Source organism: Macrobrachium nipponense, chromosome 30, assembly GCF_015104395.2.
Source record: "Macrobrachium nipponense isolate FS-2020 chromosome 30, ASM1510439v2, whole genome shotgun sequence".
Classification (NCBI taxonomy): Eukaryota; Metazoa; Arthropoda; class Malacostraca; order Decapoda; family Palaemonidae; genus Macrobrachium; species Macrobrachium nipponense.
This window is the reverse complement of record NC_087218.1, coordinates 18664731-18687462: the sequence shown is the minus strand read 5'-3', so window position 1 is coordinate 18687462 and position 22732 is coordinate 18664731. Positions and strand designations below refer to the sequence as shown.

At 36.0% G+C, this 22732-nt stretch overlaps 2 protein-coding genes across 3 annotated transcripts in view; one reads left to right on the top strand and one right to left on the bottom strand.

Annotated features, from left to right (window-relative positions):
- The window catches only part of LOC135202349 (protein odr-4 homolog), a 39650-nt gene extending 25572 nt beyond the window's left edge, over positions 1-14078 (top strand). For both annotated transcript variants that reach the window (XM_064231711.1, XM_064231712.1), the window contains exons 4-9: positions 4711-4913; positions 9936-10113; positions 11109-11387; positions 11729-11885; positions 12033-12170; positions 13638-14078. In XM_064231711.1, the coding sequence (XP_064087781.1) occupies positions 4711-4913; positions 9936-10113; positions 11109-11387; positions 11729-11885; positions 12033-12170; positions 13638-13816 (1134 nt within the window). In that variant the 3' untranslated portion in view covers positions 13817-14078. The remainder of the gene's footprint in view (positions 1-4710; positions 4914-9935; positions 10114-11108; positions 11388-11728; positions 11886-12032; positions 12171-13637) is intronic.
- Positions 1-22732, bottom strand: part of LOC135202351 (uncharacterized) — a 224275-nt gene that overhangs the window by 56306 nt on the left and 145237 nt on the right. The gene's annotated exons all lie outside the window — the stretch shown is intronic.

The window sequence follows — 22732 nt, the reverse complement described above, 5'->3', positions numbered from 1 at the left end:
GTCTGTTACGAACTTCGCTGTGGACTTAGTTCGGTTGTTCCATAACAGTCTTTTCTTCGTCCTAACGGCTTGTCACAGTACCCATACCATCGACACCCACCATTGAGTGTCGGTGTCCTATCCACTACCGAGAAGAACAAACTTCGCTGCAGACGGATAGACAGTATGGGTACAGGACATCACCGAAGTCGAGAAGAGGGATAGGTCATACGACCATTCCCTTCTTTTCCTCTGAGGTAATTGCATGACTTTTCCTGCGAAGTCAAGCATCCAGGGGATGGGGATTCGTGACGCTCGATTTCGTACCGAATTCGTAGCGAAGACTCTGAACCCTTCGGTTCCTGACGATCGGTTAGAGTCCTTCACAATCCCCTCCCTAATGGACTTCACCGCCTTCGATGCGAAGGAGATGCTGCTTTGTCCTGTGAAAGACCGCGCTTTCTGAAGAAACTCGACATCCCAGGCTGAGTGTTGAAGACTCTTCGTCAGCACCAAGATGACCTAGAAGTACACTCCCTCGAGTTACACAAGAACTTCTCCGTGGCGCAGGTACTGAAGGCAGGGGTCTGGTACAACCAGACCACTGGCACCTCCTTCTACCTTTTGGATATTGCCCACAGGTCCTTGGATCGTTTTCCTTGGGACCCGTGGTGGCTGCTCAATACGTTGTGTAGCTAACCCAGACCCTAGCAGGCTGAACAGCATCGAGTCCTGGTGTGACTGTAAGAATAGATAAGTGAATGAGAGAGTGACTGGCTTCTCTTCCTATCTTTTTCTCCCCCTCTACCTGTTGGTAGAGGGATACGGTCATCACCTTGCTGGATAAGGACGAGATGCCGGTGAGCTACTCGACAGAGCCCCATCCTATCCCTTTCACTAGGGATGGGAGCGAATATCCACCACTTCCTCCTACAAGGGGGGGAAGTGGATGCCAACAAGAGACAAACCATAACTTTATGTTGCCTCTTGCAAATAGGAACTTGTTCTTGTTTGCGGTACGAAGAGATACGCTTGCCTCTCTCTTAGTACTTGGTCCAGAGGTCTGACCATTGATCCTGCGGCTGCACACCCCCCGATCAATCGGACAGAGGCTGGATCCCTCCCTCGCTCTTACGACCAGGGAGGCATTCCAAGGTTGGGCGAACACCAGTCTGTTCACAAAAGACTCAGATTCCTCCCACCAAGAAGTGAGTCTTCCTATTGTAAAAGGACCGAAGGTTTGTATGCCGTGTCGGAACAAATGACAATTTGTCCAAAATTGCATTTTTCCTAACTATACAAACCTGAGGTCCTTTTACACATAGTCCCACCTCATGCCACCCCTCACTCTGCAGTTTTTGCTTGGGCCAAAAGCAAAAGTGATTTGTTTACCTCCCAGTCGCGCGCGCGCGCCTGTCGGACAAGCAGTTAACTACCGAACCCCTTGTTCGAAAGCTTACAACCTATCCAGCTGCCGCTAGCACCTTCCTATTGTAAAAGGACCTCAGGTTTGTATAGTTAGGAAAAATGCAATTTTGGACAAATTGTCATTTCCCTGTTTTTATTGTTATTTATATTGAGTAACTATCTCTTACCCGCCACCAAGGGTGTCAATCAGCTAAGTATATATCTGCCGGGGAAGTTGCATGTACAAAAATGATATTGTTAGTATACAATAAAGTTTTGTACATACTTACCTGGCAGATATATACGATGAATGGCCCACCCATCCTCCCCTCAGGAGATAGGCGTAAGAGAAAAATCTGGTCTGAAAACGGGAATGGTTCCTATTCCCGCCACCCAGCGGCGGGAGAGGGTGATCACCTGACCTACCTGTAGCGTGTGCCGCGAGTTTTGAATTCTGTCGGGACGTCAGAGACATAAGCTAAGTATATATCTGCCGGGTAAGTATGTACAAAACTTTATTGTATACTAACATTATCATGTTTGTGTGTTAGGTAATACTGTATGTATAAAAATTTTTTTAATTTGGTATTTTTCCACTGAAATTGGGTGTAATATTTGTGGAAGGTGCACTTTCAGTAGTTCAGTGGCTTCATGAGTGCTGTACATTTTTTGTATACTACATACATTGTAAGCAATCCCCAGTTAACGGCGGGGGTTTGGTTATTGAGCAAGTGCTGGTAACCGAAAAATGGCCGTTAACCGTATAAATGGCATTTATGACACTGAAAGTGCCTATGATCCACTTAACGGTGCCATTAACCAGTTAACAGCATTGATAAGTGGTTTATTGGCGATGATAAAGTGCTTAGTGGTGCTGAAAGTCTGGCTGATGTCGTCGTTAGCCAAGCGCCATAAAACCGATGCCATCATTAACCAGGGACTCCCTGTAGTAATTTGTGTCTTTACACAAGTTACATTCTTGGAATTACCTCATATGGCCAGTGTTATAGCTTTGCAACATCAACTTTCTACCCATTTTGATTTGTTTCTTCATGGAGTACAGTAGATCCCTGTATGTGTACCAGACCCCCCCGAATGTTAAAATTTGCGAATACTTAGAACCGCCCCTAAAAAGGCTTATAACAGCCTGTCTTGAAAGTTCAGATACCAAATGTATGCCTTAATTAACATCCTACATCAAATTTACCTTAAATTATTATCATCTCAATCACGACTTATCACCTCTGTAATCTTTACTAAGCCTGCCCTTCATATTTTGTCATTTTCCAATTTCTCAAGCAGCAATATTCCCATAATCCACTTCAGCATTCTCATCTCTGTTCTCTCAAGGTTTGCTTCCTTTTTTCTTCTTAGAGCCCATGTTTCCAATCCATACGTTAACACTGGTTTTATCACTGTGCTATAGATCTTGACTTTTAGCTTGATTGGCATTTTCTTATCACATACTACTCCAGCTACTTCTCTCCACTTCCCCAACACAGCTTTTATCCTACTGCCAAGTTCAGCTGCACATCCTCCCTCTTGGCTTAAGGTAGATCCTAAGTATTTAAACTTCCACCTGTTTTATAATCAAGCCTCCTCATTCATGTATTAGTATTCTGTCTCTATCTTTTCTACTATTCACTAGAAGCTCTGTTTTATTCACATTCACCTTTAAGCCACCACACACTAAAGACTCCTGCCAATCTCCAACCCTACTGTGCAGATCCTTTAATGAATCGATACTGCTGTTCCCCGATCTTTACAGTCTTTCTTAATCTCTCGTCCAGTATCCTCTCTTAAAACTTTCAATCCATTCTCTGTTAGTTTAATTTCCCTGTAGTTACCACAATCCATGACATCTCCCATCCACTTGTATATACTATATATAAACACCATTAGGTTCCCCTCCGAGTTCTTTGGCATTACCTTCTCTTCCCATTTAGCTTTTAACCTCTTCATTACCGAAAGTTTGTTTGGAGGTAGGTGGATACCACCATTCAAGTCTACTACACCGCCCCTTTGCATAAAGGTGGTACGCATAGTACCACCAAAACTCCTCTTTTCAGATAGGGACTTCCAATCATTCTGTAATTTCGGTTTGAAGAGTTTGGAGCAAAATAAACAGTATGACACGATGCCAGACGTATGATGAACCCCAAAAAATATTATTACTGCTTATAGTTGTGTGTAGGTGACAGATGAACTGCGTCTCAACAAAAAATCACAAAACCAGACAAGCGTAAACATGTAATAACTTCTTACCCAAGTATAAAACCAGTTCCATCACCATTTACTGTATTTATTTATTTATTCACTTATTACATTTTACAAACAAAAGATATGAACACCAGATAAATGAAGGTAAAAATAAAGCCTTATAGTAACTTTATATGTAAAAAACCAAACCAGAGAAAAAGCGAAAAGCGATTTTTTCTGAGGACAAGAAACTTGAAAAATTAGTTTAGATACCCCTGATGCCCCTGAAGTTGTTTTCTGTGATGAAACTAATCTTAGAAAACTTAGAAAATGACATCGACCAATTTTTGAAAGATATACTATAAAATTTGCGATTTCCATATTGGCGGGGCTTTCGCTTTAGTTTTTGCTCTTTTTTTTTGTTATTACATGCTTATTTACCGTTCTATTTTGATAATACTTTATGTGCATGTTCCAGGTGGATATACCAACATTCTGTAAGACTGAATTTCTATTCAAGACTGTAGTTTTCTCACCGACCACTAGTGTCCCTTGTACAAGGGACACTGAGTTTCACATTTTTTTCATAAAATCATGTATTTTCCCTGTAGGATGATAAAACTAACAGAGAATATGCGTTATTATAGTGCTAATAATACCTGATAATTTCATTAGCCTGTCTTGATTAGTGTATTTTTGGCAAATATTTTTACGATCCGCACCCCTCCAAACTGGAGTCACTACCGAGAGATTCAGTTCGGCAGCGAACGCAATGTTTACATTCTGCTCACCCACCCGGTAAAGAAGGGGTTAATAAATCCAACATCCATTTCCCCCCCTCTGTACCTAGTAATGTGATAATTTCAATTTGGAACTTTGATGGACCTAGTGCTCTGCCATTCTTCATTTTACTTAATGCTCTCTTCTCTTCTGTATCCTGTATCTCCACCACTGGTCCCTCTACTGACTGTGCTTCCCCCATCTCCTTTCTCTCATTTTTAGTATGTAAAAGTTGTTCATCTTTTGTAACTATTTTAAACTATGTGTTTAGACTACACAAAACCAAACTTCTAATATGAAAGATTAAAAGAAATAGTGATTTTACAAGAGCAAAACTTCCCACAGGTTGTACGCATGTTGCCAGGGGGACTTGACATTATTGGTATTTATGTGGTAACTCCCCAGTCTGACTTCACTGCTTCAGCCAATCAGTCCAAGCTTCGTTCTATACTTGGAGCAGTTCACCGTACAGCTTCTAAAATTCTTCTAGGAACCGTGGAATCCACAGCAGAAAAATGCATACTTCATGTGTGCACACAAACTCTCAAGTATGTAATTCAGCTACTGTGTACTAATTCTTTTATTTGGCATTAATTATGCAGTTAAGGAATTTTGTTGTGTATACATAATGAAGGGTATTGCATTCAATGGATTCATGTGGTTTACTTCCTTCTTGATTTATCTAGAACAGTAGGAACTCTCATGTAGAGAGAGAGGTTTTACTCACTACCACAAGGTTGGATTGTAACCATAACACGTAGGTATGCAAGTTAGTTGTCCAGTTTCTTTTTATGTTGTTAAGTGGCCATCAATTTATAATTGGTTTCTAGTTTTTAACATTTTAAAAAGTTCTTTTATTGCTGTTAGCTATTTTTAGCCTGAAGGTGTAATTGCATTTAAGTAAGTAAATACAGCACTTCAGATTGCACTGTTAGAGCCGCCAGTTTATTTTGTCAAATTAATAAATTTCTCTTGGTTTGTCATGAAGATATTAAGTGTGTTCTAAAATTATCCTTTGACAAACTTCTCCTTCCAAGGATGATCCATAAATTTTGAAGGTAAGATGTTATGAACTAACTCCCATTTTTTTTTTCTTTTTATAAAAACTTATCCCACCGCAGCATATGGGTTACACTGTTAAGGAACCGGTTTTATTGCATAGTAGATCCTCATTCACAGACTATCATATGATAATTTTACCATACAGAATTACATATACACTATATAAATGTTTTGGCTGAATCCTTGTAGAGTGTATAAGAGAAGGGTTTAAAAAACAGAAACTCCATAGCACAAGCTAATCATTGGGTTTTATAGCTTCAGAGAAACATGACAGCCCTCAAACTCTATTCTGCACAATAATATTACCAGGATTTGGCAGTTGCCCTAGTAACAATACCTACAGAAGCAAGGATGTTCAAGGATTCTTTAGAATTATGAACTATTGTTGAATGAATTAATACTAATGACAGGGACTGAACTGAGAAATGCTAATGACAGGGACCGAACAGAGAAATGCTAATGACAGGGACTGAACAGAGAAACATTGGTCCATTTCAAGTTCATACTTGACAGTATATGGACAGGGAAGACACTACTATCTGTGACTGCTAGTTTAACAATAGGTTGAGATGATATTTCACATGTGAAGCTTATTAACCCTCTTACGCCGAAGCCCTAAAAATCAAAACCTCTCCTGTATGCCGGCGCCGGTTTGGAATGAGCGCGGAAGCGGAAAAAATAATTTTTTCAAAAAATCACAGCGCGCTTAGTTTTAAAGATTAAGAGTTAATTTTTGGCTCATTTTTTTTCATTTCCTAAAGTTTAGTATGCAATCATCAGAAATGAAAAATAATATCATTATCATGTGTAAATAATGCGAGATATGGTAGCGAAAAAAAAAATTCTTAGATAATTGTATTCAAATCACGCTGTGCAAAAAACGGTCAAAGCTAACGAGTTACTTTTTTTTTCATTGTATTGTACACTAAATTGCAATAATTTTGATATATAATACATAGTAAAACAATAAAAGCAACACCGGAAAAATATTATCACAAAATGATGTACGAATTCGTAACGCGCGGACGTAAAAAAATGTTATTTTCAAAAATTCACCGTAATTCTAAATATTGTTCTAGAGACTTCCAATTTGTTTCAAAATTAAGACAAACAATTTAATATTACGATACTGTAAGAGTTTTAGATTAGAATTGCAGATTTCGACCATTTTGGACGAGTTAAATTTGACAAAATGTCGAAATTTTTATATAAATATTTTTTTATATGCACATATTTCAGAGATGGAAAAAGCTACAACCTTCACTTATTTTGTATTGTATTCTTCATGAATTTGCGCACATTTTGATATATGAAACCCTATAAAACGGCTAATATGAAAAGGAGCAAATATTAGGATAATGCGATGTACGTATTTCGGAGACTTGCGGCCGCGAATCGGCGCACGGAGTGAAGGTAAATATATTTTTCAAAATTTCACCATAAATCACAATATTGTTCTAGAGACTTCAAATTTGTTTCAAAATGAAGAGAAATGACGGAATATTACTAGGCCGTAAGAGTTTTAGCTTACAATTGCGTTTTTCAACTATTTCGGTAGAGTCAAATTTGACCGAACGTGATTTTTTTTCTATTTATCGTGATTTATATGCAAATATTTCGAAAAAGAGAAAAGCTACAACCTTCAATCATTTTTAGTTGTATTCTACATGAAATTGCGCACATTTTCATATATAAAACTTTATGTAACACCTAATTTTAAATGGTGCAAACATTTCGACAATCGCACAAAAAAAATTCTGATTTTTTCGGAAGAGTTACCGCGCGGACGTAAGGAAAGTTTTTTTTTTTTTTTTCATAAATTCACCATAAATCAAAATATTGTGCTAGAGACTTCCAAGTTGTTGCAAAATGCAGGTAAATGATTGAATATTACTAGAATATAAGAGTTTTAGCTTACAATTGCGTTTTTCGACCATTTTGGTAGAGTCAAAGTTGACCGAAAGTTGAAATTTTTGCACTTAACGTTATTTATATGAAAATATTTCGAAACTTATAAAAGCTACAACCATGGGTTGTTTTTTGTTGTATTGTGCATGAAATTGCGCACATTTTCATATATAAAACTTTATGTAATGGCAAATTTAAAAGGGTGCAAACATTAGGACAATCGCACGAAAAAATTTATCGGAAGAGTTATCGCACGAACGTAAGGAAAAAGTTTTTTCATAAATTCACCATAAATCGAAATATTGTGCTAGAGACGTACAATTTGTTGCAAAATGAAGGAAAATGATTGAATACTACTATAATATAAGAATTTTAGCTTACAATTGCGTTTCTCGACCATTTCGGTAGAGTCAAATTTGACCGAAGGTTGAAATTTTTGCACTTATCGTTATTTATATGAAAATATTTCAAAACTGATAAAAGCTACAATCATGAGTATTTTTTTGTTGTATTTTACATGAAATTGCGCACATTTCCATATATAATACTTCATGTAAAGGATAATTTAAAATGGTTCAAAAATTATGTCAAAGTGACAAAATAATTTTTGAGATGTGTCACTGATACTTTTTAGTGTGATAGGAAAGAAATTCGCGCTTGCGCGCCTGCTTAGCGATTGTAAACAAAACAACGCCTTGATCCGTGAACTCCCAGCATCCTCCAAGGCGCGTGATTCAAAAGTTTTCGGCTGGTAGGCCTATAAGTATTTTTCCGCAAATTTTTAAAAAAACTTTTTTGAGCCGACGTATGATACGTCCAATCGGCATACAGGAGACATTTTGACTCGACGTTTAATACGTCCAATCGGCGTAAGAGGGTTAATACTGACAGGACAGATGTGAAGTGTATTAACAGACAGGATTGTAATGTGTTGCAAGTTCAGTATTAAGCAATTGTTTTGGATAGGATTATGAGGTGTGAGGTATGATGGTCAAGAACAAAATTATGGTATGTGAGCCACCATCAGTTTTGATGAAAACCCAGGATGTTTATGTAGAGACAGCTTCACAGCAAGAGTTCAACACTTAGGACTGAATGACTGGATATTTGAAATGGGAGTGTGTTTGCAGATTTAGATATGCGTATTACTTTGTCAGTATGTATGTCGATTATTTTTCAAAACTGTTAAATAATTGTAACTGCCTTACAATAAGGTGTTGGTTTAGGAACTGAATTTTCATTGATGATCTTCGTTGAGAAGGTACAGGGCGACTGTCAAAGCCGTTGCAAAGTACATAAACCATGTTATAGATCTCGTATTGTTATAGTGTTAAAAAAAATTTTTGCAGAATGCTCATATTTCTTTACTTTCACCAATTATGAGCTGATTTCTGTGTAATATTGTAGATTTTGAAGTGGATTTTCAATTGAAACAGTTTTTTCTTTTACCTGTGACTTGGGTTGGTACCTTGAATGTCACACTGTGCCTATTGCTGCCCTCTACAATGAACAGTTCCAGTTTTTTTTGTAAAACACTACCTGACTTGACAGTGCTTATATCCAGACTTCTCTGTAACTAGGTGCTGCTTGCTCTTCAGGGTTAGTATTCTCAGAAATATAAAACCTCATCTTCAAAATAAGACTTTTAGTAATTTGGATGTGCACTGTTTTGTTAGCTTTTCAAAGCTATAAACACATATACAATACATATGCATTAAGCTACAAATGTCCTTTAATATCTAATTCACTCTACCTTGGAATCAATATATTTTGATGTACTGTATGTTAACTGAAGGGGAATTTTTATAGTTGATAATAATTTTGTTGGCTCCCAGGCGCAAACCTAGGAATCAAGAAATCAGGATGTACAGTGAAGCGCCTGATTTCTTGGTTCCTAGGTTTGCACCTGAGAGACAACGAAATTATTATCAACTAAAATAATTCCCCTCAGTTAACACATATGAAAATATATTAATTCCAAGGTAGAGCAAATTAGATATTAAAGGACATTTGTAGCTTAATCTGTATATATGAATAACAGTGATGTGATCAGACTCATACAATACATTTTCTGATGATCTTAATCACAATCTTAATTATACTTCTCAAAGGTTTTTATGTCCGCTTTGCTCTTTTGGAGTTCGATGTGCTGTGAGTTCTCTCTGTTATCGTTTCTTCTGTGCACTTTCTGCCTGAACTCCCATTAGGTCTAAAGTGAACTCCCATTAGGTCTAAGTCTAGGATTTTGTTGTTACATTTTTCATTGTTATCCTGGACCTTCACCCTTCTGTCCAAGGTTTGGGTCTACAAATGTGCGTGAGCAAAATTGTTCAGTTCCAGAGTAACTTGGTGCATGGTTTTACATGCCCTTAGCAACCTTGAGTTTTCTAGGTGATAACTGTGTGTACTTGTAGTATAGTTTAGATCTTAATATATTACAGTACGTATACCTTAAATACTGTCATTCACCAACAGGTACATGGTTCAACATTAAATTAAATAATAAATTTTGTTTTTATTTATGGCACAATACAAACTTACTGATAATTTTATGTTAAAATTATTTTGTGACAGTCTAGTCATTTTAACCTTCCTTACAGAATTGTATGCAAGTCTCAGGAAGTATCCACTACAGCTCCAAGTGTAATGTCTACTGTGGACTTGAAATTTCAGAGAGGTGGTGTTAGATGGCAGCAATTAAGCTACACATACAATATCAATCTCAACTTTTGGCTGCCAAAAGATAAATCAACCCAGTCTCTCTATAAAATGGTTTTGGTAAGGAATCACTTGTTTAAAATGAAAGATTGAGATTGTACTGTTGGGTTCTTATAAATTAGGGTTTATTTTTAAAGCCAAGAACTTACATTCACATATCTACCATGTTTTCTTTTTTAGTTATTCATTGTTTTTCCATAATTTAGTTTTTATTACCCATTTATCAGCTAAGTTTCATATTTTCATCTTGATGTTAATCATTAGTTCTGCTCAGTAGTAGTAACCACTATTTCTCAGTTCTCATAATCATCTCTTACATAAATTGTTTCGTTAACCACAATTGTTTCTTGAATAAAAGTCACTAGTTTTTCTTTCTCCCATTATAGTTCACTCCTCATACTATAGAGTACAGTACTAGCCATGAAATTTATTCATTGGGAGCTTTTTAGAAATTAATGTAAACAAATAATTTTTTACTAATAGTACTGTTTGTATGGATCTTGAAAAGTAATCAAGCCTATGACTGAATTCTGTGAATTAATAAGTACATATATTATTTTGCCAACATTACTTTACCACTGTGAGCTATCATGCAAGGCATACACTGTTAAATCTGTAAAAAAAAACATTAGAAGTCTAAGTTTCTGTAAGTTTTTGTAACATGGCCCATTATGCATGTGTCCGTTTGTTTCTTACCCTCTGTTTCTCTGAGGGCTTGATATAAGTCTAGGGTGAGTTTAAGCTTAGCTGGGTGCTGGTCTTATAGGGCTGTGAACTCTTAGGTTTCCTACTTGATTACCTGCTTCTAATTTAGACTAGGATTGCAATTGCTAACTTCTGTTTTTAAGTGCCTTTATTATTAGTGTTAGTGTGGAATGTCTGTCAGTGCTCCTTCCAAGTGAAGTGTTACCTTTTTTCAAAAGGGGTTCTTTCATAAAAATTCCAATTACTTTCTGTAATAGCAACGGTTTACCTTGTTATATTTTTTTTTATAAGCTATGACTTATCATAAAATCTCAAGATCACAAAAAGTGCTATTTTTGCACTCTTTCCAGACCTACATTAAGCCATGGGCAGATAGTGTGAGCAGTTCACTCATTCTCATTGATTCAGAGCTACCAGATGACAGTGATCTCTTAGATCCAGAAGCAGAAGAAAAACCTACTAAGAAAAAAGGAGGCCGGGGTGTTATGGAATTAACACCCCCAAAAGTTTTTAATGTAGAAATCTTGGATTCTTGTGTACCTTCGACCAACAGTGATGGAAAATTAGAAAGCTCAGGGTCTCTACGTTTAATTGGAGCATTGGCGGGTCTAGCATTCGTACATTCAAAGGTAAGACAATGCATTTTTTTTAATTTATTCAAATTTGCAAAGCATTATTGATTTGTGGAATTGCCTGGACATGAGTAAAATTAAAGAAAAAATGATTAATTATTGATAATGACACGAGTAAAATAAAAAAAATAATTAATTATTGATAATGACAACACTGTATTGAGTTTCTTACTGCTGAAATTGTATTATTTCAAGAAAGCTAGGGGTAGTGGTATAAATTCCATGTACCATATTTGATAGTCACACTTTAGATTATTATTTATAGGCTGTGAAGTCTTTTAAAACTGATATTTGTTGTTTAAAGATGAAGTTATGTATAAAACACAAGTATTTTTCAGGCTACTGTAGGGGAAGCACGAGCAGCTGTCCTTGTAGACCTAGTACGCTCAGTTGTATCAAGATGGGAGATGCATTGTGATTCACTAATTGAAGAACCTCCATCTCATCTCATTGGTCCAATTATACATGAACCCCCAAGAAGAGTCTTCTTGGAAGGTGAGATTATGATTAAAAGCACTCCTTCCTTAAGATGAAAGTTTAAAATTGTCAGGAATTTAGATTAAAGCAACTACAATTAAAATGTGCAAAACTGTCAAATCTAATCTGTCCTTAAATAAATCACATGTAATTCAACTCTTGCAGGTGGGGGATTACCAGTTAGTCTTTGTGACTATTTGTTCCCAGGTGATACAAGTGCTGATGCATGTCAGTCGGCTCAAGAGCTCTTAGGGGTCAAAGTACGAGATGAGCATGTAGATGACACACTTGAAACATTCAAAGGTAAGTTAGAGATAATCTTTATTACCACAGAATTTACAGTTTCACAGTATTTTCATCTCTAATAACATGGAATTTACTGTTTCATATTTTGTTTAGCAAAAATAAAATTGACATTCAAATTTTAAATGTAGGAGTTTGCAGATTTTATATTGGACATTTCTTTCTGTACTATTAATAAATAATAATTATCTATCACCTCATCATTTTAAGAATCCAAGTATTTTTTTTATTAGTCATGGATGGATAAACCAGTTTTATGTAGATGGTCTTTATAACAGGTCCTAAAATGTTGAATTGTAGCCCTTGTATCCACGATGTAAGATGTACCTAACAATCATAGGTACTCCTTGTCCTAATGAAGAAGGGAAATTAAAAAAATTCAAGGGGCAAGGTCTATGTTAGTAGAGTAGTTGAATTCAAGTTTATCCAGTAAACATAAGCTCTAGTTTTCTTTTAAAATATTCTTTTGAAGTTTATGCTTTGATTTAAATCTTAATGCAAAATCAAAATAGTGAATCCTGTAAAGAAATTATGTAATTGTCAAGAAAATGCTAAACTTAAGTGGGTGAGATCTCCATTAAATTTGTACTTGCAGAATTGCACAAATGTCATACAAGGACAAACCCAAATACATACTTGCCAACCCCTCTTAATCTGTGAAAAATGACAAAGTATACCATTATTGGTGTATGCTCACAGTGTTACACTTTCTTGGATAGGGAGAAGCCAGTATCTTACTCTCTGCAATAAAGTAATTCCTTTGTTGATATCATTAGTACTGGAGTAATCTTTACCGTTATGACTTTTGCATTTGTCCTGTGTTGAAGTTGTCAGTGTTTACAGGAAAGAGACATAGGCCCTCCCTTGCTACTCATCTAGTTGGCTATTATTAATGGCTGTTTGTTTATGTAAAGAGTCTGTTGCCTGATGAATCCTAGTTGACAGTCAAAATCACATAATGCCCATACTTCCTGTCATTGATCATCCATACAGTAACTTAAATCAGACTGCTTATTGTCAGTTTTTTATGATATTCTTTTGTCCCAGTTGTGCGTCATCTTTGATCTCTGCCCATGTGATGAATTTTATATATTTAGCAAACAAGGGATGGTGACCATAGTAGGGAGATTATCACCATTAATGTAGCGGGTTTTTGCCAAGTGTATAAACTAGTAGCCAAACACCTGCTACCACAGCAGAAGTGATCACATTGATGAGTTATATTTTACATTTTCAAAATATTTTGTTCATAAACTAATACAGCAAGCAGAAATTCAAGGTCACTTTTCTCTTTCAAATAATCATAAATTCCATATGTAAAGAGTGGTACACACAATAAGGTAAGGAGAAGCATTTAAGATGTAGCATGTTTAGTGATATTTTATTGTCATGCAGCTGGTTGCAATTAATTTCCAGTGCATCAAGTTTCAGTTGACTGTCCTTAGCAAAATTTGTTTTTATCCACAGAAGTCGAGACAGAAGAAGATGTGGTGCCTGGTGAGGAAGAGATTCGTGAACATGGAAGTACTATTAGGAGTGGACCTGGTTCATGTCCTGTAGCTTATGTTATGTTAGCGGTTGCTGTAGGCATTGTTGGATTAGGGTTATCCTATGTTACACTTCAAGGAGACAAAATGGTTACCTAATAAGTAATCTGTAATTCGTTAATAACGAAGTGTAACTACTGTACTTGTACTGATATAGTATGTTTCTTACTTGAGAGGCACAAGTAACCCATTGTTTTTATATGGTACATTTAAATTGGTAAAAGTATGCTGTTGCTGGGCTTTCTCATATTTTAAGGTTATCATAGTAAATATTTTGGCCTTGTTGGCCTCTGTATTTTTATTTTACAAATACAAGGTTAAATTTAACGTGAAGGAAAATTAAAATCTTTTGATATTGAAACACTCTTTTAATTATTTTTCAAGACAAAGGTGACCTTCCTATTTCCAAGGCTAACTATCAAGATCTTCAAAAGCAAGATGGATGTCTGTTTCTACTACTGTTACGGTGATTGATAAAACTGTTCAAAATGCTATACTCTGTTAAAAATAGTAGTGAGAAATTTTTAAAACTACTAACAGTATTTCTGTTGGCCTAGCTAAATCTCTTTTGTACATACAAGAACAATTTGGATTGGATCCAGATCACTGATATTCCCACATTTTTGCCCAGAAATTTTAAAGTAGCATTTGTGAACAGATTACAGATCCTTCTGCCATAGTAAAAGCATAATACAGTAAAGTGTATAAAAAAAGAAAGGGCAGAAACAGCTAGAACACTAACAATTGGCATCTCCATCATTATGTGTCTTAAATATTTTGCAGTTCATCAACCTGCTTCCCGGGCGCAACTGAATAATGCCCTCAATGCAAGTAGTACCATAGAGTGAAACTTAACTGTAATGTCATACAACTATCAGCCTGCATCATAACCAGAGTATATCTGAGCCTCTTGGATGTGACGAATTCACCCAATGCAAGCTCATCTAACCCACAATTGGCCTTTACCATGTTTACTATTGGTTGCTTTGTTACCAATATGTGGTACATCACAACTGTTTGCCTTCCCCATTGTAATGCTTATTAAGCAAGTATGCCTCTGAGGCTTTATATTTCTTTGTGTGCAAAAGCCAGTTGTGAAACTTATCAGGAATTTTCCATTTTATGGCTTCAGTAGAAACTTGCATGCAGTGTATACTCAAGGGTGCTTCTCTTACCTTGAACCAAAACACACCTGAGGTTTGGAGCCTGGAAGAGCCATGCAAATGGCTTGTGATCTCCACCGAGATTGTCCAAGGAAATATGTAATTCTTTCTTGTCTTAGAGTGGTACTATCAATGGCATGCATTGTATATGAAGAAGTAGACTTGATCTTGAGTCTACTTCTGTCCAAAATTCTAGCTCACCAGCAATGGAAGGGTTGGTCCTAGAACTTAATTACCACTGTGAATGATATCCATACTAATTCCCTTACACTGGGTGAACCCCATAGATGATGATGGGAAAGAACAGCAAGAAAATTAGGAGGTAATGGCTTTCAGGGGCCTCCCAGCCTCGTTCTCAGGTTAGCTATACTGTCCCTACCACATCACTGATTTTCCTTTATGCTTTACCCAACTTAAGTCCTGTCAATAGCAGATTCAACCTTTTTGGGCCTAGTAACTTACAGGAAGGCTAAGCATACAGCAGCTTGTTTAATCCTCCCCTACTTTGACATGTAACCTAAACTCCCCCATCTCTTTCATTAATTTTCTTGCCCAGTGTACCACCACACACAATATGCAAACAACCTTGTTCGTAAACCACATAATAAGTTTGCCTGGGTCATGCTTGGACTTTGACATAACTTTAGTTTTGTCATTTCTGACCCAACTGAAGAGTCCCTTAAGTGTCTAGGACCTCTATGCTCACTCCTTTATAAAATGGTAGCCTTCACATTCCATGGCTTTTGTTAACCACCTTGGTAGAACAAACTCAACTGGACAACAACCTGTTGTCATAACTTTAGTTTTGTCATTTCTGACCCAACTGAAGAGTCCCAGAAGTGTCTAGGACCTCTATACTCACTCCTTTACAAAATGATAGCCTTCACATTCCATGGCTATTGTTAACCACCTTAGTAGAGCAAACTCAAATGGACAACAACCTGTTGTCATGGAGGAACTCATTGTTGCCTTAATGATTTTCATGCATCATAGCAGCTTGGGTATTGCACAGATTTTCCATTGAACATTAGCACCAGGACTACCGCATTATGGCTAAATCTTCTGTATTTCTGGGAGAGCTATATTTCTTGCCATGACTTTATGCGATGTGCCCCAATACATGTGGTATTGGCCATGCAGAGTCCTTTCAGTAATTTTATGTTTATGCTACTGCTTTGGGATGTTAGCTTTACAAAATAAATTCTGGATTGGATCTCTTGTGTTTTTCTCTTCTTTCTCTTAACCCTATGTTTACAGTCTGTTAGGCTGTCCTTAGGGAACGAACAAAAATATATTGGGGAAGAAACAACAGAATGATTTTAGCCTTTGGGCTGTGAAACAATAAGACTCGGGCAATGTAAAGCTGGTTAACCTAACGTTTGATGGAACACCAATTTCTCAACAATGTGTGTGTGAATGGATGTTTTGTCTTGATCAAAATGCAAGGCTGATGCTTTTAATCCATTACTTTTTTACATCTATGGTACTGTGCCAATAATAGTCTCTTGACAGACACCTGGATCTAACTGCTTACTTCCCTAAAAGGTGATTAATACTTTATTAGAGGGATCTTTAAGCATTCCCATAAAATATGATTACCATATATATAATGTCTCTATAATGTGATTTAATATACGTACACTGAAATAAAATACAGTAATAACAATAAAAAAATATTTTTTTCTCAGGCAGCCGTATATACAGTCTATGAATCATATGTGGATTAACCAGTTTTTTATATAAATATTTTTTACTTTTTTTATTTTTATTGTATGGTATTTCTTTGAAGCTCCTTATCATTTAGCATGTATATTTCTATTATTCATTATTAATAATGAAGCTACAAGCCACTAAGTTAAATAACCATTGCTGATGTGGTATGGAGGCTAATTTTTATAAAATATAAGATATAAATTAGATTGGGTATTTAATGCTGCATATTCTTTGAGATGACTGTTCCTTGGTAGTTATCATCATCATACTATATTCTGTATCGTCACTTTTCTACCTTAAATCATAAAAGATCTATACAATTACCTACCACCTTCATTTATGATTTCCTTGGCCTTCCTATAGGTTTTTGTCTTGCTACTTTTTTATCTATAGGATTTTATGACCAACTGTTTCTCATCCCTTCTTTTCATCATATGTCCAAATCATCTTTATCCTGCCTCTTGATATCACACCTCTTCAACTCATAAGACAATAATCCTACCATGCTCTGGACATGAATCTTACATTCTATGGTCACATCTTTTCAAAGTTTCCTTCACTGTCCTTGTCAGTATCTAGTATGTTTTTGCTGCACCGAGTAGTACAAGCCTTATATAGACAGAAAAATGGGAAATTTTTACTTAATAGTAATCATGCTTCAATGACCATTTCATCAACACTGAAGCTGCTCTTTACTGCTCTCTTAATAGTACTCACTTCACAGTCCAGCAAGTTCCCCTGGTAACAGACATGCCCTACCTCTTCTAAAACCTGCCAGTCTATCAAAACAGGGTTCTCAACTACGTAGCCTCTACCCTTTGCTCAAATAACATATTTCATGAAGAAAGAAGTCACTAACTCCATTATATTAGTAATCTTTAGCACCCCTCCTGACATTTATTATATTCAGTGCATAGTACAGATTTACCCACAACAATCACATGGCCACTTTCCAGTTACTATGAGATTTGTTTAGCCCTTCATTCCATTTTTCCACCTCTTAAAAACTACCACCACCTCCTACCCAAGTTCTACTGTTACCACTAAGTCATTCAGCGATGCTGGTGTGTAGTGGGCACATGAGTAGTCACACCACAAGTGACTAGTTCAAGTGAGCTGGCATCCTGCTGCACAAGTTAGGTGGTTCTAACTGCTATTCTACTGTTCTACAGGTCATTATGTGACAAATGATCCTCAACAGGGAATCAGACCAAAGGCCCTTTGCTTCACCAGGCTGAAATAATGCATCAAAAAGTCTATTTGCAATTGCTATCTAAATTTCTTCCATGTGTTCCTTGTTGACTGAATTTTCTGGTAGCTTCTCTTGAGCTAATGCCTTTTCACTACCAGAATCATCATAAAACAGGCCAGACTTTTTATACTGGAATGCTTTCAAAACCATAATGTAGTTTTGCAAACAGCTTGAGTCAATTTTCCTCAATTAAGGACTAAAAGTTGCTTAGACAAGTCATATCCTCTTATCCCTACTATAAAATAAAACTGAACCGGCAGGCAATGTATGAACTAGCCCTTTACATAAGCTCAACCTGCCACAGAACACTTCCTGTACTATGATATCTATTTCAGTCCCATAACATGAAGGAGGGAAAAGTGGATCCTTTCAACAAAGCATTGGCATGAATCCTAAAGAAAAAATAGGGGGAAGGAGCAGTGTCACTTATATATATTAGTTTTCCCAAAAAGGCTAATGCACAGTTACCTGTTCGAGATGGTAGGACTGATACAAAATATGATAGGTATATCTAGTCAGTGTTAGACACCCTAGGTATACAATAGTTTAAGAAAGAAAACTACGTTCATACATAAGGTGCCAAAACAAAATGAATGAAGAGGATACATGACATGACATGGTGAAAATACGCAACAATAAATATATGTATAGCCAATAAGCAAATGAACACAAAATCAATTAGTACTAAAAGAATGGTGTCCTTGTTACCAACTAAGCCAAACAGTGGACTAGCTAAACACCAAGATGATACTCTGACCTCCTCTGCACAAGTGGAAGGAATAACAACAATATCTATTGAAAAAAGATGAGCATAAAGTTTGAAAGGAAAGAATATGACTTGGTGAGGAGAAAGAATGATTCAGTTCACCAGTCAGCTAATCTAGGCAATCTAGCTAGCTTTCAGTGCGATCAAAAAAGCAAGAAAATCCAAAAATGACGACAACAGATTACCCATAAGCAAAACATATTCACTTTAATTAAGCTATATGCACCACAGCAAAACAAACAACAAAGATATCAGACAGCTGTCTTAAAAGAGAAAGTGATACTAAAGCTGTATCACAGTACGTAGAAATACTTATTGGGGAAGTGCAGTAGTGTTACTGAGTAAACATCTTGGATAAAGAGTGTGCAAAAAACTGATAAAAATTGTACAGTTAGTGAAAACCATGAAGTAACAATGTATGGTATAAAAAAAACAGGACCAGCCAAGGAATATGACGAGATGTGTCATTTACTATTGGCCACTTACAGGATAGTAACTTTAATATGAAGAACAACCAGCATCAACAACAGCCTTTGAATGCCAAGGTATATACATAATGGTAATATCTTAATACTGGGTCCTGAATTAATGGCAAAAATATACATTGATTCATATAAATTTAAGTAAATTCTGCATGTAGAACTGTACACACAAATTTATATATGCAGACATATCTATGAACACTTGATTTTAGGAGCATTCACATAGTGTAAAGAAACACAATTGTCGATCTCTGCGTTCGGACTCAATGTATATTTTTGCCATTAATTCAGAACCCAGTATCAAGGGAGGTAGTGCCATCAGTGCACTCATGTGGTGCACTTGTAAACATTGTTTAGGTTCTTTGCAGCATGCCTTTGGCCCATAGCTGCAACCCCTTTTGTTCCTTTTACTGTACCTCATTTCCTATTCTCTTTTTCCATCTTACTTTCCACCCTCACATAACAACTGATTCATAGTGCAACTGTGAGGTTTTCCTAATGTTACACCTTGAAAACCTTTTACTGTCAATTTCCTGTTTCAGTGCCGTATGATCTTGGCCTTTGACCTAAAGTCTATATTCAATCAATTAAATTCAATTCACATGTCATAAAATAGACTTCCTTTTATCCATCCCTTAATGCTGTGTAGTCAAATTCAATGTACTACTGTTATTTTTGTTTCTTATCTCATGGGAATGGATAATGTTATGAAGTAAGATGTGCTGTAATTTCAATCTTTTGTGCATACTAAAAGAAAATGTGTAAAAAGGGGTCTAACGTTTATAAAAAGTATAAGATTTATTAACTTTACATCAATATATTTTTGTAAATTATTCAATTTGTTAGTGTTAACACTGAAAAATATTAATGTTGGCTATTCCTTTCATTCAATCAAATAACTGAGAAATTTTGCATTTTACAGTTAGATTCTAAAAAATAATTATTGGTGGTTTAATAATTGCAGTACGTATATGGTAGTTCTTAAGCTTATCAGACACTTCAGGGGTCTGGCCTTTGATATTTGAAAAATACAGGGTGTCCACAAAATCATTCCCTGATTGATAAAATTAATAATTTTAAAAGTATTCTGTTGAGCAATTGCTAGTTTCTTTTGTTTGCCTAGAGATGCCACTGTGATCACTATCAGCCAGCTGAGTCAAGAATAGCAGAAATGGTGTCAATGTAGGAGAAATCCCAGTGTGTGCTATTGTACCACGAAACAAAATCACCTGTTGCAGTTCAACACAAGTTAAGAAATGAGTACCGACGAGATCCACCAGATGGTATAAAAGTTCACAGAGACTGTGTGAGTGATGCAGCCATTGTTGCTGTGTGCGACAGAATGGCCACCATGTTCCCCAGACATTACCCCTCTTGATTTTTTCTTATGGGGTTATATCAAGGATAAAGTGTACAGTACACGAGTACCTAATGTTGAGACCGACATTAAAAACAAGGATAACTGCAGCTCTAGCAACGGTAACTATATGGAGATGTTGGAGAACACCTGGCGTGAGATAGAATATCACTTATACGTACTCCGGGCAACAAAGGGGGCACATGTTGAAATTTATTAGTAATGTAAAAAAAAAAACTTTGGTCGTTGTTGAAATTGAAGAAAATCTTATACCTCTCCCTAACAAGGTTTATGTGTAATAAAGGTCTGAAATCCAGGAAAGACTTTTTGGACACCCTGTATATGTATCATGCACATGGATATTTAATGTCTAAACAAACAGCGATTTCCTATATTTACAGCCTAAGCTATAAGTATCATGCACATGAACATTTAATGTGTCTAAACCAATAGCAATTTCATATATTTACAACCAAAGCTAACCTGTATTTAACACCTAAAGAGGTAGCATAGGAAAAACTATCACAATGTTACCTGATAAGTAACAACTACTGATATGTTCAGATCTGATACGCTGAAGAACAACTACGGTACATTAGTTTTAGTTTTTACATATTGTTATGAATTTCTTTGGGTGTACAGTGGACCCGCTGTATTCGCGGGAGATGCAAACCAGGCTCCCCCTCCCCAAACCCCACCCCGAATAGAAAGAATCCATGAATACTTAGAACCCCTATACAAATATAAAAATGCTTAAAAATGCCTATATTTTGTCGGTTCAAACTTAAGGAAAACTCACTAAAATGCTTATACCTGGTTTTTTAAATAGTTTTACCACAAAAAGTGCATTTAATTATGCAATTGATATGAAAAGGCAGTAATTTATGGATATTTCTCATATAAAAATAACGTGAATATGTAAATTTCCCACAAATAAAGGGTATACGTATACGGTCCATAGAGAAATTCGTGAATCCAGAGTCGGCGAATGGCGGGGGGTCAGCTGTACTGTATATTTGCAAAATAAAGAAGAGTTAATAATGTGGTGTGTTCATTACCATATACATAATTATTATGAGCGATAAAGTCAACAATAATAAATCATCTCTTGGATACTGGAATTAAACATGAAAACACTTAAGATACAACCATGTCACCTCAATGGTCCATGTATGATAAATAAATGTTTTAGACACATAAAAGCTCTCCAGTTTTAATTAAATATGTGTCAGAAAGAATCTACAATAGTTACAAAATGTATTAGAACAGGGTTCTATTTAAGAATCAGTACAATGGTTTTATAATGTAAGAGGAAATTAGGAAACAGCATGTGCAAAATTAAGAACCTGTTCAAAGCTGCTTAAAACCTTGGTTGTTTATTTCATAAACAAATATAAGCTGTCATTTTAAAATTTCTAACGACAATAGTAATAGTATTAATTAACATTGGAAATAAGTAAAAAGTGACTGAAAGAAATAAAAGTATATTTGAAGCAAGACTGTGGAAAATGAAGTAGCACCACTATCTGCCAAGCATCATATTCCTTGTTTATTTCTTCCCACAGGTATTCACCTAGCTACCGTTCCCTATTTCATCCATGCTCCATCTATTCTCTTTCAAGTCTTGATTCACAGTCTAAAGTGCCATCTACTATTCATTGACGATATTCAGAATAGTTTGAAATAACCGGCTTATGGCAATAATATACTGCTATCACAAGAGGATTCTCAACTCCCCTCTCTTCCCCACCTGACAATTTGAATTAGAGATACTGTGCTCTTTGTGCTCAATGATAGCAAAAGAGGCAATTAAGTCTGTGCAGTGGTAAGTTCTAACACTTAATAAAAAAAAATCCGAAAGGTACCACATACAGACGCTTATACTTACGAACGAGTTATGCTCTGAGCAGCTGTTCGTATCTTGATTATGTTTGCAAGTTAAACTTGGTACTATACGCTAAGTCAATATGTACAGATATATATATATTTTTTTTTCATAATAAAACAATATACATGAACTGTACTATATTCTAAAAGTATTTTATTAATACAAATATATAAAACATAAATTACTGTACAGTACTAAATTGCAATTAAATATATCTTAGTTAACCAGACCACTGAGCTGATTAACAGCCCTCCTAGGGTTGGCCCAAAGGAGATATTTTTACGTGGCTATGAACCTATTAGTTACTTAGCAACGGGACCTACCTACAGCTTATTGTGGGATCTGAACCATATTTTATTGAGAAATGAATTTCTAATCACCAGAAATAAATTCC